Source organism: Jaculus jaculus, chromosome 8, assembly GCF_020740685.1.
Source record: "Jaculus jaculus isolate mJacJac1 chromosome 8, mJacJac1.mat.Y.cur, whole genome shotgun sequence".
In the NCBI taxonomy this organism is placed as follows: domain Eukaryota; kingdom Metazoa; phylum Chordata; class Mammalia; order Rodentia; family Dipodidae; genus Jaculus; species Jaculus jaculus.
Genome location: NC_059109.1, coordinates 73769419 through 73785245, shown reverse-complemented (window position 1 = coordinate 73785245; position 15827 = coordinate 73769419). Strand labels below are relative to the sequence as shown.

The following is a 15827-nucleotide window of genomic DNA, read 5'->3' as shown; positions in this document are numbered from 1 at the left end:
GGGGATGTCCTCAGCAGCTGATGGCAGCTGAAGGAAAAGTCTAAGGGAACAGCTCTCCTAGTCCAGTACAGATCTGTCACCAGTCTAGAATTTGGTAAGAAGCTGTAAGGTTGCAGGGCCTCCTGGAGGACTTCCACAGAAGGTCCTGAACAGTACTGTCATAAGAGGCATAAGGAGGATTCCAAATGTATTACCTAGATGCCTCACAAAATGAATTTTAATAATGTATCTCATGTAACTTTACATTCAGAATCGAATAATTTCAACATGTAATCAGTATGAAAATTATCAGTGATGGGCTAGGCCTGCCTAGTGGCGCATACAGCCTGTTACCTCAGCACTCAAGGTGCAGGCAGAAGAATCATGAGTTTGAGGTCAGCCTAGATTGTTCAGATTTTGTCTCCAAAAATATATCATTTAAGTGTTTTATACCCCCCCTTTTTTTGTACTGGGTCTTAAAAAGCTAGCACAAGGGGTGGTGGATACAGCTCAGTTGGTACAGTGCTCTTCCCAGTAAGCATAAAACCCTAGATTTGATCCCTAGCACTGCATAAACTAGGCATGGTAATACATAACTGTAATCCCAGCATTCAGGAGGTATAGGCGGGTTCCAGGCAAGCTTGTTATACAGAAAAGCCCATCTTTCCCAAAAAGAGGACCAGGCATGGTGGTGCCTTCTAAATCCTTTTTAATTTTTTTAAAATTCATTTGAGAGATACAGAAGGAGTGGGAGAATGGGTGCACCAGGACCTCCAGCCACTGCCAAGTGAACTCCAGATACATGCACCACCTTGTGCATCTGGCTTATGTAAGTCCTGGAGAATTGGGCCTCAAACTGGGGTCCTTTGGCTTCGTAGGCAAGTGCTTAACCACTAAGCCATCTCTCCAACCCCATGCCTCTTTAATCCCAGCACTCTGGGTAGGAGGATCGCCATGAGTTCAAGACCAGCCTGAGACTACATAGTGAATTCCAGGTGAGCCTGGGCTAGAGCAAGACCGTACCTGATGCTTCCCTATGCTTCTGTAATGGCTTTCTCATTTTCCAGTCTACTTAAAGGTGCACATCACTACACCCTATCCCACAGAAGCTTTTATTTTCTTCATCAGTCAGACTGGTAAAGGCTTTTATCTATTTTTATTTTTACTTTTTTTTTTATTTTTGGTTTTTCGAGGTAGGGTCTCACTCTAATTCACTATGTAGTCTCAGGGTGTCCTGGAACTCAAGGCGATCCTCCAACCTCTGCCAGGTGCTGGGATTAAAGGAGTGCACCACCATGCCTGCCCCACCCCCTTTTTTTTTCTTTTTTAATTTTTGAATCTGGGTTCTCTCATTGGCCTGGAACTCACCAAGTAGGCTAGACTGATTGGCCAGCAAGTCTTAGGAATTCATCTGTGTCATTTCTCCAGCTCTGGGAGTACAGCAGGGTCTCACTCTAGCCCAGGCTGACCTGGAATTCACTATGTAGTCTCAGGGTGGCCTTGAACTCATTGTGATCCTCCTACCTCTGCTTCCTGAGTGCTGGAATTAAAGGCATGTGCCACCATGCCTGCTTAATACTTTATTAATTAGATAGAGAAAATCAAGGAGAGAGAATGGGCATGCCAGGGCCTTTAGCCACTGCAAACAAACTCCAGATGGAGGCACACCTTGTATAGCTAGCTTACGTGGGTACATGAGAATTGAACCTGGATACTTAGGCTTCACAGGCAAGCACCTTAGCCATCCCTCCAGCCCAAAGCAAACACTTCTTGACTGAGCTATTTTATTAGCTCTACAGTTTCTAATCTTCCAGCTCAGTGGATGACCTCCTAGCCATGATTAGGCCAGAAGTTTGAAATCATCTTCCACTCCCTCCTGCCATCCAACCCAGCACACCTGGTAGGAAGGAACTTGGCTTCCTTTTGAGACTGGATTTCATTAGAAAGCTGAATACAGCTGTGGAATTCAAAGTAGTATAAAGTGAGTACCTTGATGTTCCACTCCAAGTGCCAGGAAAAGAGAAGTAAACCCAAGGAAGAATGTAAATGATGCTCAGAAGAGCAGATATGATGTGCTGACCAGAGAGAAAACAACAAAAGTGGTTTCCTTGAGGACAAGGAAAGGCCACCCTGAGACTACATAGTGAATTCCAGGTCAGGCTGAGCCAGAGTGAAACCCTACCTCAAAAAAAAAAAAAAAAAAAAAAAAGCCAACCATTATAGGTGCTGCTAACACAGATAAGGGAATGGCTTGATTCTGATTCTAACCAAGTTAAAGACATGAGGCCAGACATGGTAGTGCATGTCTTTAATCCTAGCACTTGGGATGCAGAAGTAGGAGGATTGCTATGAGTTTGTGAGTTCAAGGCCACCCTGAGGAATTCCAGGTCAACCTGAGCTAAAGTGAGATCCTACCTCAAAAAGACAAAATAGGGCTGGAGAGATGGCTTAGCAGTTAAGCGCTTGGCCTGTGAAGCCTAAGGACCCCAGTTCGAGGCTCTGTTCCCCAGGACCCACGTTAGCTAGATGCACAAGGGGGCGCATGCATCTGGAGTTCATTTGCAGTGGCTGGAGGCCCTGGCATGCCCATTCTCCTTCTCTCTGCCTCTTTCTGTCTGTCTCTCTCTAATAAATAAATAAATAAAAATTTTTAAAAAAGACAAAACACAAAAAAGTGAGATGGATAAATTCTGATACAAACCTGAGGGTGGTGGTGCACATCTATAATTCCCGCACTTGAGAGGCTGAAACAGGAGGGTGATGAGGGTCCAGCTTGGGGTACATAGTAGGACATTGTCTCAAAACATTAACAAGCCAGGCATGGTGGCGCACGCCTTTAATCCCAGCACTCGAGGCAGAGGTAGGAGGATCACCATTAGTTCAAGGCCGCCCTGTGACTACGTAGTGAATTCCGGGTCAGCCTGGGCCAGAATGAGACCCTACCTCAAAAAAACAAAACAAAAAGCATTAGCCAGCCATGTGTGGTGGTACACGCCTTTAATCCTGGTACCCAGGAGGCAGAGGTAGGAAGGAGGATTGCTATGAGTTAGAGGTCAGTCTGGCTGGAACTACAGAGTGAGTTCTAGGTTAGCCTGGGCTAGGAGACCCTGCCTCAGAAAGCCGTTAGCAAAAAGCTGACACGAAATGAGAAGGACAACCCAAACTGTCCTGTGTCTTGTGAGCCTGAAGTGTGCATAGCGCCTCCAGAGCTATCTCCCTAGCCAGTTTCCATTCAGGCAGCCCAACACTGCCCAAGGTGAATGGCAGAGCAAAGATTCAAACCCAGGGAGCTGACTGTGGCACCTGTGCATACCTCCCCGTGCTCGGCCATACCTAGTAGACTCTTGCCAGGTTTTCTGGGGTCTTTTAGAAAACCAGCTGGGATAGGTGCTTCCCTTTCCTCTCCTGTGAACTGGGCCTATGATGCCTCATCCTCAGTTGTCTGGTGAGTTTTGCCTGCTTGGTCCTTAGGTGGCCCCTGGCACTGTGTATGTCTAATATAGTGACTAGAAGTTTCTACCACCTTGGGGCATGTGGAGGGACTCCAGTCCTGCAAACAAGGTCTTAAAATTTTAATTATTTTATTAGAGACAGAGGAAGAAAAAGACAGAATGAGCATCTCAGGGCCTCTAGCCACTGCAAACAAAATCCAGATACATGCGCCACCATGCGATGTATATCTGGCTTATGTGGGATCTGGGGAGTTGAGCTTAGTTCTTCAGACTTTGCAGGCAAGTACCTTAACTGCTAAGCCCCAAAGCAGGTTTTGTTTATGTTGTTTTTTTTGAGGTAGGTTTCATTCTAGTCCAGGCTGACCTGGAAATCACTATGTAATCTCATGGTAGCCTGGAACTCATGGCGATCCTCCTACCTCTGCCTCCCGAGTGCTGGGATCCAAACAAGCTTTTTAATCTGTCTTATCTGCTGTCAGCTTTGTGTGGACTCAGGTCCCACTTTGCCAACAAGGCCCTGAAATCTGTGGTTTCTTAGCTCCTCAGTGAGCCAGGGTTTGGGCGAGGGAACTTTCCTGAGGTGACCAGGGCTCTCACATCCCACTGCTGTCTCTCTGGTTCAGCAGCCTTGGGCAAGTAGCTTTCCCCTTTTGGGCCTCAGTTTCCCCTCCTCTAGAGTGGACATATTCATAATACTACATTTGTCATCTGGGTATGGAGAGGAAAGGTGAAAAGCACCAGTGAGCTAGGTATGTTGGTACATGCTTGAAGTTTGGAAGGTCAGGAGTTCAAGGCCAGCCTGAGACTACACAGCAGATTGCAGGTCAGCCTGGGCTACGAAGATTCCCTTCCTCTGGCCTGGGCTTACATTTGTGACCCTCTCATCAGTTTGCCCCCTTCTCTTCAGATAAGACCATTCTCTTGCCTTAGATCTATGGTGGGCACATAAGGAGAAGGAAGCCTATTTACTTCATGGCAGTTAGGAAGCAAAAATAGAATCTGGCCAAGGTCCCACTCTTCCCTTGAGGAGCATGCCCCACTTTTACAGGTCCAGCACCTCCCAGTAGTGTTGTATGCTAGGGATTAAGCCTTTATTAATGTTTGGCCCTCAGGCAATATTCTAGATCCAAACCACAAGGATTGCCACAAGTTCAAAGCCAGCTTACAGACTTCCAGGTCAGCCTGGGCTAGAGTAAGACCCTTCTTCAAAAAGTAACTACCAGAGGCTGGAGAGGTGGCTTAGCAGTTAAGGTGTTTGCCTGCAAAGCCAAAGGATCCTGGTTCGACTCTCCAGGACCCATGTAAGCCAGATGCACAAGGAGGTACATGCACCTGGAGACAATGGGTGCACCAGGGCCTCCAGCCATTGTAAATGAACTCCAGATGCATGTACCACCATGTGCATCTGGCTTACATGGGTACGGGGGAATTGAACTTGGATCCTTAGGCTTCACCTTAACTGGTAAGCAGTCTCTTCAGCCCACATAGGGCATTTCAAAGCCCTGATGCCAGTCACAACTGTGGAGAGTGCTTCTTCTCAGGCGGTGTGAGACAAGTTGACCTCAGTGTGGACACATCCATTCATTGTGAACTTCAGCATAGCCACAGATCCAAGGGAACTAAAGATGGTACAGTTCTCTGCATCTAAGTATTCCATGTAACCTTACTGAGGGTTGGAGAAGCCAGGGGTTCCCCTCTGGCACCTTTACCAGAAAGTGCTGTGTACCTTGAATGCCTGTAGCATTCCATTCTCCTGGCCTGGGCTTACATTTATGACCCTCTTGGCAGTTTGTCCACCCTCTTCTCTTCAGATAAGGCCATTCTCCAAGGGATCTGGGGTGTGCTTTCTTTCCCTATGAGGTTATGCTGTAAAAGTAAGTATATTTCTACCTATACAATGCCAGGTACAGTTAGGTGCTTGCACCAGTGACAAAATCCCTGCCCTTGCGGTGCTTGGAAGGTTGGGGACTATAGTAAATACCTTGGTGCCAAGTGTGGTAGGGGAAGCGAGGCAAGGGCGTCTCTGGGTGGATCTCCTCCTGGCCAGATCCATGGAGGAGACTGTTGGAATACACCTCCCAGATCTGGGTCAAGGCCAGATACCCATGAGAGGACAAATGTGAGGTAGAGTCAGCACTGCTTAGTGAGTGAGGGGCCAACTGTATGGAAGGTGCTGTGTCAGGGTTCAGTGAGGAGGTCAAGCATGGAAACAGGCAGAATGGTGGGTTTCAGTGCTGTGCTGAGTGAGGTGCTGGGGAGTACAGAGGTGCTGGAAGCCAGGACAGTGGAACCAGATCCCTGTGGGTCCAGTAGGAATATGTCCAGTAAGGAATAAGGACCTGCCTAACACATGAGTAGGGGCCAGGAGTGAGGAGCAGAGCACCTCAGTAATGGTCACAGCTCAGTCCCTTTCAGCATCATCTCATTCTGCCTGCAGCTGTGTGCAGTCTAGTTGAGACCTGGCAAGTCAGGATCAATGTATATGTGGGCTCTTGGTGCAGTTCACTGCACCAGGGCATCAGTCACCTAGGAAACTTGGCTCAGTCCTCTAAGCCCAGACCCAGGAGTCTTTCAGGCTCCGAGGTAACTGCAGCAGGGCCATGAGGATGTGAGAACATGGTCAATTCCATGAGAAATGGGAGTGTAAGGAATGAGGTAAATTAGGACTAGAGCATGGGTGTATCACCCATGCACACATCCATGTACTGTGTATACAGGAACACATACATACCCTTGTTTCTGCAAGGGTGTCTGGTATTGGCTCTAGAGCATTGGCTCCTATTTCCTGCTGGGACTATGCCCCTCACTACTGAGGAATAGGGTGGGATAGTCCTGACCACTTCCTCATTTTAGGCCTGTCTGTACCAGCCCTGTAAACCTGAAGGAGTGGCTTCACCTTGTAAGGATTTCCAAACGCTTGTAGCAGAAAGCAGCCAGGCAGCTTTACCTCTAGTCTAGGAAGCAACTGTGGTAGCCCACAGGCTGAGCCTGTATCTGGATGTGAAACCATCTGATGAGGTATGACTGTCTCCTTGGGTGTGGTCATGTTTGTGTGAGACTCACCAGGGCAGCTACATACAGATATTCAAGTCATGCACTGTTTCCACTGTCCTGTGTGTATGCTCAACCTGCATAAAGGGTCTCTGGAGAACAGTGGGCCTTTTGTGCCTGTTGAAGGTGCACTGGAGCATGAAGGCAGAGGTCAGAAAGGGTGTGGGCACTGAGTAGTGCACAAAAATTTCATGAGCAAGTTGGGTATATGCATGGGTGTCCCTTTGTGTTTCTCTGTGGTCTGTGTCCTGGTGGGCTTGCTGACTTCTGCAAGTGAAAGGGAATACTTCTGGATTCCTCTACCTTAGGCTCAGCAGCAGATTGCTCAGGGCACAACTTAGGGAAAGGGCAGCTCTATGCCCACATATCCAGTGGGTCTGAGCGCCAACACATTTCCTGTCAGGGTGGGAAGGCTCTTGGTTACCAGCACAGGAGGCAGGGAGGGGCCCCACTGCTTGAACCACCATGTTATTGGCTCCTGGTATTGCTTCATAGTCTGTGGATCTGTGTGCATTGTTTGGGGTGTGCCAGCTTGCAGGAGCTGGTGGCCAAGAATCAGGAAGTTTGCAAGCTGTTACACTGTTGGTAGCTTGTTAGTCCTGTTATGAACAGTTAATTCATGGAAATCAGAAGGATTCCTGGGGCTCTCCCCCTCCTTCAAAGCTGGTTTACCACACAACACTGCCTATGCTCTTTTTACTAATTGGGATAAGCCAGTTGTGGTGGTTTATGCCTTTAATCCCAGCACTTGGGAGACAGAGATAGGATGGCTGTGAGTTCAAGGCCACCTTTAGACTAGATAATAAATATCAAGTCAGCCTGAGCCAAAGCAAGACTCTACCTTGAACACCACCCCCCATAAAAAAGAAAAAAGCTAATTTGGATAGGTCAGGGCTCTCTTCCCCGAAGCCCTCTTTGTATGCAAGGGGTGTCACTGAGGCCCAAGCCTGGCTGCAAGAGACCATGTGTGTTTTGACATCTGGTATGTACTGATACTGTCCCTATTCTTCAGCCCTTACCCCATCACCTATAGTGCCTGTGGAAGTCTTTGCACAGTGCTGTGCCTCATTCCCCATCTGCCTCAGCTGGTAACGTGTGCAAGTGAATGGCACTCAGCAGATTTGGATTCCCTGTCAGCTTTTTGTGGCTTTTATGCCCTTCCTATATCCTGTCCAGGCTCACATCCACCAGAAAGTAGAGGTGTCTCACACCAACACATGGTGGCCCAGCTCCCTGCCAATACCACCCAGTCTGTGGGCCAGGGTTAGGGCACAGAGGATTCAGATAGGTGTTGCCTTCTCAGATCTTATGAGGTATGGTCTGTCTTGAGCCCCTGATGACTTCTCTCTCCTTATACATCTTCCCAGGACCCTCCTGTTCTCTTGCCCTATAGCCTTCCCACTCGCAGCTTCCCCCAGACCCTGCATAGCCCAGGGTAGGCACTGTGTCCCACTAATTGAGGGCCCATAAAGATTCTAGCACCAAGGTGGCCATTCTGGATCCCAGACCAGGCTCACTTGAACTTTTAATTCTAGCAACTCTCTTTTCTCTCATTTCTTTTGAACTGTTTACAAGAAACTAAGCTTGATGGCCCTGTACAGAGATGGTGAGGGTGTCTTACATATGACCTTGGGGAGACCCCATCTATCCATGTTAGGAAAGTAGGACTTGAAACAGACACCTGTTATGCTGGACCTCATGGCAAAAGTCAGGCCACCTGGGCCAAGGCTACCTAGACCTCTCTGTGAGGTTGGATGAGAGACCAGGCATGAGGCTCAACTTGGACAGTACTGCAGGGCTGGAAAAAGACCTGTTGCCTCGGTGGTGATCTCAGACACTTGAAAGAGGCCATCGAGAAAGATGTGGAAAATGCACATAGGTGGGCCTACCTTGGGTATATGTGTGGGATAAGGCAGATGTACATCCCTCCAGGTTGTCCAAGGTTCTGCTTATGAGGGACAGCTGATTTAAACCTCTGCACAGCTGCTCTGAAAAGATAAGAAATAAGACCAAAGAGCAGTCAGGTTGGGATGTTTGGGGATCTAGTCTGTAGGGGGACAGTAATCCAACTGTACTATGTGTCTGTGATTGGAGTGATTACTAGGGCACAGGATTCACTCAGCTCTACAAGACTTTTTTTGGAAATAGGTTTTTGAAAGTAAAAACAGACATTAGAGTAATGGTGACAGCCCACAGCCCACCCTTCTTTCAGGATACTATTGTAAAGTCTAGGTTCAGCACCTGCTTTGTTGCCCTGCTTGGAGAGAAAATGCTTCTGTATGTGTGTATGAAGCAGAAAGTATGCCCTGCATCCTCATAGTTAGCTATATGGAGTGTATTATGCTCCTTACAACTTAGCAGTATGAGTCTGTACCCACTGAGTCAGGAGAAAAAAAACACCCCCATGGCAGTGAACCAAATGACAAGAGATACCAGTAGTTTTTAAGTGAAAAAGTCCCCATGGGGTGGTCCAGCGACAGTAGGGTTATCTATGGCTCCTTGGGGCCAGCCTGGGTTCACTTGCAGTCAGTACTTTGCCTAGACCCCCATCACAAAGCCCTTTAGGCTTCACCTCACTGAGACCTTTCACATTTGCCAGGGGCACTGGGTGAGAGGTACCTGTTTAGCTAACTTAACATGAATTAGGACCAGGTCTGTGTCTTGGCCTTGGTACTCTTTTAGCTCTATAAGGAAATGTGTGGTCTCCTGGAAGTCTGGGGCTAGAGGAGTTCCTGGCTGAGCCTTTGAAGTTAGCAGACGTGGGGCCTGTCTTGCCCTGAACTGGTCTCAGATCTGTTGTGTGCTTGTGGACAAATGAATGGACTCCGAGGATTTTGACCAAAATCACAGCAGTAGCTCTGGGATGTGAGATCAGGGTGGATAAGGCAGGCATCATACACTTGACCTTTTAGCATCCCCCACGTGATGATTGCACACTGTAGCCACAGAGTGTTTGAGGAAGCTTGAGTGTTACATAGCACATGTGGGAATGTTCCCAGCCATACAAGGACAGAGAGACCAGTGACTGAGTGAGAGTGCTGAGTATACAAGTGGGTCACCCGGCCAACACTAAGGCCTCTGATACCTGTCACATCATTGTACTGGTGTGGAATTATGGCCCCACCTGACATGATCAGGGCTCTGGTCTTGCCTCAGCCTGTTTTCTATCAAGCTGTTCCAAATAACAGGTCCAAAGGTGCAAAGGGAAGGTAAATGCCATTAACTGCCTGAGTGTTTGTGCAGATAGCAAATCGAGGCACAGAAGGTCCCAAGAGGTGGCCTAGGGACACACAGCTAAGGAGTTGCCATGTTGACTGAAGGAGGCATTGGTGACTGTAGTGTCTTGGTGTGGCATGGTAGGGCTGCCCAGCTCAGAAATGCCTACTGCAAGAAGAGGCTGGGCTGTGGGCAGGGAGAGAAGACCTGATTTACAGTCCATCAGGGTGTCTTTAAGTGGTGTGCACTTGAAAGTCAGCCTGTGCTCCACCATCCTTGAGACAAGGTCTCTTGCTACTGCAACAAATTGCAAGACTGCAAAGGAATGTCGACTTAGCTGGTGCAAGCTTCAGATTCTCCTGGTTCTGACTTCATTGTTGGAACTGGGGTCACAAATACATGCACTCCTTTGTATCAGACTTTAGGTGTTTGCTGGAGAATTGAACCCAGGCCGGCAGGCTTTGCTAGCAAGTGCCTTTAACCTGCAGAGCCATTTCCCCACTCTCTAGGATGTCTTTAATCAGTGGCTCAGGAATTAAGGACAGAGTCCCAAGGTAGTGTGGCCAGGTCTGTGCCACTCAATCTCTGGGTGATGCTTTCCTGTCCTACCTGATGAAGGTTATGAGCTAATGTCAGCTGGGTGGGTTCTGGGCCCTGCAGCACTCTGTTTTCTCTGTTGTTCCTCCCGAAAGACCCCAGGTCCTCCTGTTCCCTGCCCCATTTGCATTTCTGGCCCCTGAAAGAGGCAAGTTCCAGCAACTACATAGGAGTGGAACTGGGTTGGAACAGGGATGGAGTGACATTGTCCAGGAGGCCTTTTTGATCTGGTGCATGTTTGCCTGAGACTTTCTCCCTGTCCCCAGATGAAGGTTTCCATGGCCAGAGGGGGTGACCAGAACAGTGATAATGACAGTGTCCGCGAAGCCACCAGCTCCTTGAGGAGCAGCTCCAGGGACCAGCTGAGTGACGTGAGTACCCAAAGTCCACATCCAGTGGTGTCCTGCAGGTGCCTCATGGCCTTGACCAGGCCAGTTGTTCACATGGAGGCTGTGAGCAGTTACCCTTTTGTCTTCACCAAAATGTCACCTTTCAATAATTAGGACCTTTCTGGTAAGAGGATTTAAAATAAGTCAAGCCCTGTCAAGCACATCCAGAATATTTATTAAACTCCCCTTGGGTTGGCGGCAGGTTAGCCCATGAATCCAGGGTGGATACTGAATGCTGTATCTTGAAGGAACCCCTGTGAACAGGGTAAGAGAGGTGAGATGGGACAGAGATGACTTCACAGATGTGCCCAAATCTACAAATGCTAGGAATGCCCCTGAAATATCAGGGTCCGACCTTGTCCACAACAGGGTGGATGTCCTGCAGATCTTGGCATGTGTCCTGTGGTGCCTGTGGCTGGCAAGGCTCACATGCAGCAGTCTGAATTGGAGACCTGTCTTTAGTGCTCTGAACCAAAAGGGGTTCCTGTCACAGGGCTAGCTGCTGAGCATACCCAGGATGATCCAGTGCCCCTGGTTTAGGAGCTCAGACTCCAAACTTAGCCAGTGATGTACCATAAGGACCATGAGGCATGAAGTACAGGCAGAGAGGCCACCAACAGTTAGAGGCTCAGGTGGTGACTTCAGGTACCCCTGCCCAGCTCCTGAAGTGGCCTCAGGGTGGTGTGGTTTTTTTGTTTTGTTTTGTTTTCTTTTCTTTTTTCCTGTAGGAACAAATTGAATGAGTCATATCTCATTATCATTTAAATGGGGCTTTTGAGGTGCAGTCTGTGGACACGGAGGAAGGCATAATTGCCAGTCTCCTGATCTTGCTTCTGCTAGATGGGAAAATAGGCTGGTAATTGTCTGAGGCCGCTGCAGGGCCACTCTAGTTAGCATTCCTCTAATTGCAGCCCAGGATGAATGAAACTGCATTCTAAACAGTGCAACCTGAGGCTGAGAACTCATCGCTTATGCCCCACCCCCATTCCATTAGCTCCCTTTGTCTGCAGCTGGCAAGTAAGATCCACCGTGGGGTGGGGTTGGGTGGGATTTGCATGTCAGTGACCCCAGGGCTTAGCTTGGACCAGGGCTTAGTTTGGTAGTCTGTCTGAGAAAAGGGGGCAAGGACCAGTTTGAGAGAAAGGGGGACTACAGCTCTTCCTGCCAGTCCCCACTCCCCTTCACTGGCCCTCCTCCACAGCCTGCTGGCCTTGTCTCTCCACCACACACACTGCTACAGGTCACCATGCAGCCCACCACCCCAGAGACCGGCTCTGGAGCAGCTTAGCCCACAACCCTTTAGTGCCTTATGTGCCCGTGCATGTTCAGGCCTGGTGTGTGGCCCATCCCTGGGGTTGTAGGAACCTTGGCAGTTTGAACTGTAGCGAGTTTTATCCTGCTGGGGTTCACAGTGCCCACTCAAGCCAGAGAGGACCTCCTCATACTCCTGGTCCTTCACCCTAGACTCAGGTGTGATTGTTGGCTGACCTTGAGATCCCTTCTGTTACCCTCCTTTAAGGGCTTCATACATGCTGCTTCCTCCAGGAAGCCTTCCTATGGATCCTGGGCAGGGAAGGGCACAGAGGAGGTTGGCAAGGATATCATCCTGGGCTAGGGCCCCAAAGTTTTTCTGCTTTACTTTGGGGAATGGCTTCAGCATCCTGGTCAATGGAGGTGTTGTGGGCAGGCCAAGGGCATCTGTAAGGCAGCCTCTGGCTGGTTGGGGCCCCTCTCTGGGACCAGCTCAGAGCTACTACTGGAACCACTGGCTTGGCTGAGCCAGAGGAGACCACTGCTCCAAGAGAGGCTCCTGAGGTGCAGGAGTGAGTCATGTTCATCTCTCCTCCCTTTCAAGTGGGACCCTGCTGCCCTGAGGGTCTGCTGGCCTGTTTCAGGTCAGAGTGGTAGGCTGCAGCCTGTCACTGACAGTCTTCCTCCTTCCTTCCACAGAGCTCCGCGCAGGCAGTTTCCGGGAGAGGCTATTCCGTAAGTCTCTCAGCTCCTCTTCCCTGCTGTCTTTGTCCCTGTCACAGGGCTAGCCTCCAGTGCACCCACCCTGCACCACTCTGGGGTTTACCCCTTCAGAGCCCTGGCTGGTTCTAGCCCTAATAGCCCAGATTGGCAGAGAATTTACTGCTCAAGGACACCCTTGGGACAGATAGGATAAGGTAGGGGTAGGTGCCTGTGCAGGTGAGCAGGGTGCCAGAAAGGAGGGAGCTACTGCTGCCAGTAGTGTGGATGGGTCACAGTCTCTGGAATTCCAGTAGGGACCTGGGAATATTTGGACTGAAGATTCCTGTGGTACAGCAGCTGTCCTCTAGTGCTATGACCCACCCCTCCCCATGCCTCTCTTGGCCTGTCATAGGCCTGGGCTCCTACTAGATACCAAGAGGTGGCACCCAGGAGCTGCACTACATGTGGGTAGACAGTAGGGTCAGGAATGTGTGCTCTGGGTGTACTTGTGGCCCAGGGAAGCTCCACTGGAGTAGGTGACAATCAGCAAGCTACTGCTGTATTCCTGTGTGGACAGACAAACTCAAACCCCTGGTGTGATGTGACACCCTGTCTGGTCACGCCCGAGGTGTGACCTCAGGAGCAGGTGTTGCCCTCATCCACCTGAGCTTGAAGTTGGACGACAGGCCCAGCGCTTGTGTTCTCCCTCAGGAACAGTCCCTCACCTCCTTATGGCTTATTTCATTTTCCATTAAGTATCAGGAGAAACATTAATGACATCATAAAACCCAGAGCTTCATAAAAGCCATTTCTGCAGATTTACAACCGTTTCGGCTCATTGGAGGCCGGGGCTAGGACTCTGCCTGCCTCGTCCCTGCAGCCCTGAGTTACTTTCAGCTGTGGCCTGCCTGGCTCACTCTCTAAATCATAGCTGGTGTTTATGGTACATGTAATTAACCCAGTGGGGAAGCCCCTGGTCATCCTGAGCTTTTCTGGGCACTGGAAAGGAAACCTGGAGGGAGCCTGTGGCACATGCTCAATAGACCCCAAGGAAGCCAGGGCAAGAGTGGAGCCACTTACGTGGGCTATTTGCATCCCTAACCCTGTCTCCATCATCTGCCTGAGTATGTAGGAGGTCAGAGTTTATCTCAGACCTTAAGCTACACCTTCATCCTGGCAGAGCCTTTGGACATTTAACATGGGGGCTATGGATACCTCAGGGAGATAGTTCCTGTAGTTGGCCACCTGAGGGGACCCTTCCTGGGGGTATTTATGCCCTCCTTTGCAGGGAAGCCTTGTTCTCATCTGAACACTGAGGACTGTATCCTTGAGGGTGGTCATAGACATACCTGGCATGAAAAGCAGGTCTTCCTCGCCTCTGAATGGCATTGTGACCAGGGCTGGACACTGGTGCATGTCTACAAACAACTCAGACTAAAGCCCACTGTGTAGATGGTTCTGATGGTCATGGCAGTGCCTGCTGATGTCAGAGCCTGGCTATGGAGAGAGCTCTGGGGGCCAAGGTGGCCCTCAGCAGAGGGAATGAGATCTGAGACCCATCTGTGCACTCCAAATATCCAGGGGTCTGAAATACCCATGGGTAGGAAGAGTGTTGAGTCCCTGGAGCAGATACCCAGATAGTGTGGGCTCGATCTGACACTGAGCAGAGGTCAGGTAGGTCAGATAACAGTTGATCTTTGGCATACCTACAAGAAGAACTGAGGCTGCTAGAATGGCTGGGTTGGCTGGCTGGCTTGCTTACTTGCTTTTCTTCTTTCTTTCTTTCTTTCTTTCTTTCTTTCTTTCTTTCTTTCTTTCTTTCTTTCTCTCTCTCTCTCTCTCTCTCTCTTTCTTTCTTTTTTTCTTTATTAGTTTTGTACTCAGTGAATACAGTCAAGTTGGTACCATTGTTAGCCTCCTCCCTGACTGCCCCCTCCACAGGGACCCTCCTTGTTGTGGAATATGGGTTGTGCATTGTGGAGTTAGCCATCAGTTATGGGTAGGAGACAATGTCTCTGTGTATCGTGACACAACTTGTGGCTCTGACATTCTTTCCACCCCCTCTTCCGCAAAATTTTCCTGAGCCATGTTGGGTTCATTTTAGGTGTCTTCAGTGATGAAATCTTGGGGAGCCTCTGTGTCTCTGGATTTCTGGTTTGGTAGGAGATGATTGTTCTCTGTGTCTATCTCCTTCACTGTTGTGCTGGTACCAGGTACAATAAGAAAACAGCACTCTTGCTTGTTTCCCCAATTATTCTTAGTTTCATCTTGTGAGGTATGATGAGGTGGTTCTCTCCTTAGGATCTTTGTCTGACTGGAAAAGAGAAGCAAATTCTATGATGGAGAGTAAAGTTAGCAACAGATAAATGGGATAACCCTTGGTTTTTTGTTGTTGTTGTTTGTTTCTTTTTTAAGAAAGAAGGTAATATGTGTAGGCTCTGTTATAGCCCACGATTGGTGGGAGCTTAATTATGGAGAGGGGGCTCATTTTTGGATATGATTCTGACTTGTTTCTCAGCTCCAGCTATGGGTTCTGTTCCACTGAGCAGATCAGTTAGCCAAATCAAGAGCAGTTGGTTTCCCACCATGGCTGTGCTCCACCGTTGCACTTGTGTGAGCATCACGTCAGGTTGTTTGCTGCAGACTAGCTTAGACCATGAGTTGCCTGGACAGATATTGGTCATGTTCCCCCAGTCGCTCATGTAGCACCTCCTAGCAGTAGACTCGCTGTCTGGGGACTGACTCTCTTCCAGCTTCCGTGGATGGGCATTCTTTCCCTGAGCCACCAGGCCATGCTTGTGCCTCCAAGTCCCCATTCTTTAATTCTTCATCTAGGTCTTCTCTCTAAATTGTGCTTTTCTTTTATTTAAAAAAAATTTATTTTATTTATTTTTTTTTTGGTGGTGGTGGTGATGTTTTGAAGTAGGGTTTCACTGTAGCTCAGGCTGATCTGGAATTCACTATGTAGTCTCAGGGTGGCCTCGAACTCAATGATCTTCCTACCTCTGCCTCCCAAGTGCTGGGATTAAAGGCATACAGCACTACACCTGGCTTAAATTCTGCTTTTCTAATTCTTTCTTTAAAAGCCTGTGATTGCCAGTTGCATACGGCCTAACCCCCTGTGGCCACTGCATGGGAATGACAGATGGTGGCAGAATGGGAGCCAACTGGCTTGCAGCATGCCTGCAGG

General features: G+C 49.0%; 1 protein-coding gene across 16 annotated transcripts in view; it reads left to right on the top strand.

The window, feature by feature from the left end:
* Positions 1-15827, top strand: part of Fbrsl1 (fibrosin like 1) — an 84444-nt gene that overhangs the window by 23643 nt on the left and 44974 nt on the right. For 12 of the 16 annotated variants that reach the window (XM_045155889.1, XM_045155891.1, XM_045155883.1 and 9 more), the window contains exons 3-4: positions 10562-10666; positions 12635-12670. The exons of 2 other annotated variants lie outside the window; for them this stretch is intronic. In XM_045155889.1, the coding sequence (XP_045011824.1) occupies positions 10562-10666; positions 12635-12670 (141 nt within the window). The remainder of the gene's footprint in view (positions 1-10561; positions 10667-12634; positions 12671-15827) is intronic. 2 more of the 16 variants (XM_045155886.1, XM_045155880.1) reach the window with 1 other exon arrangement.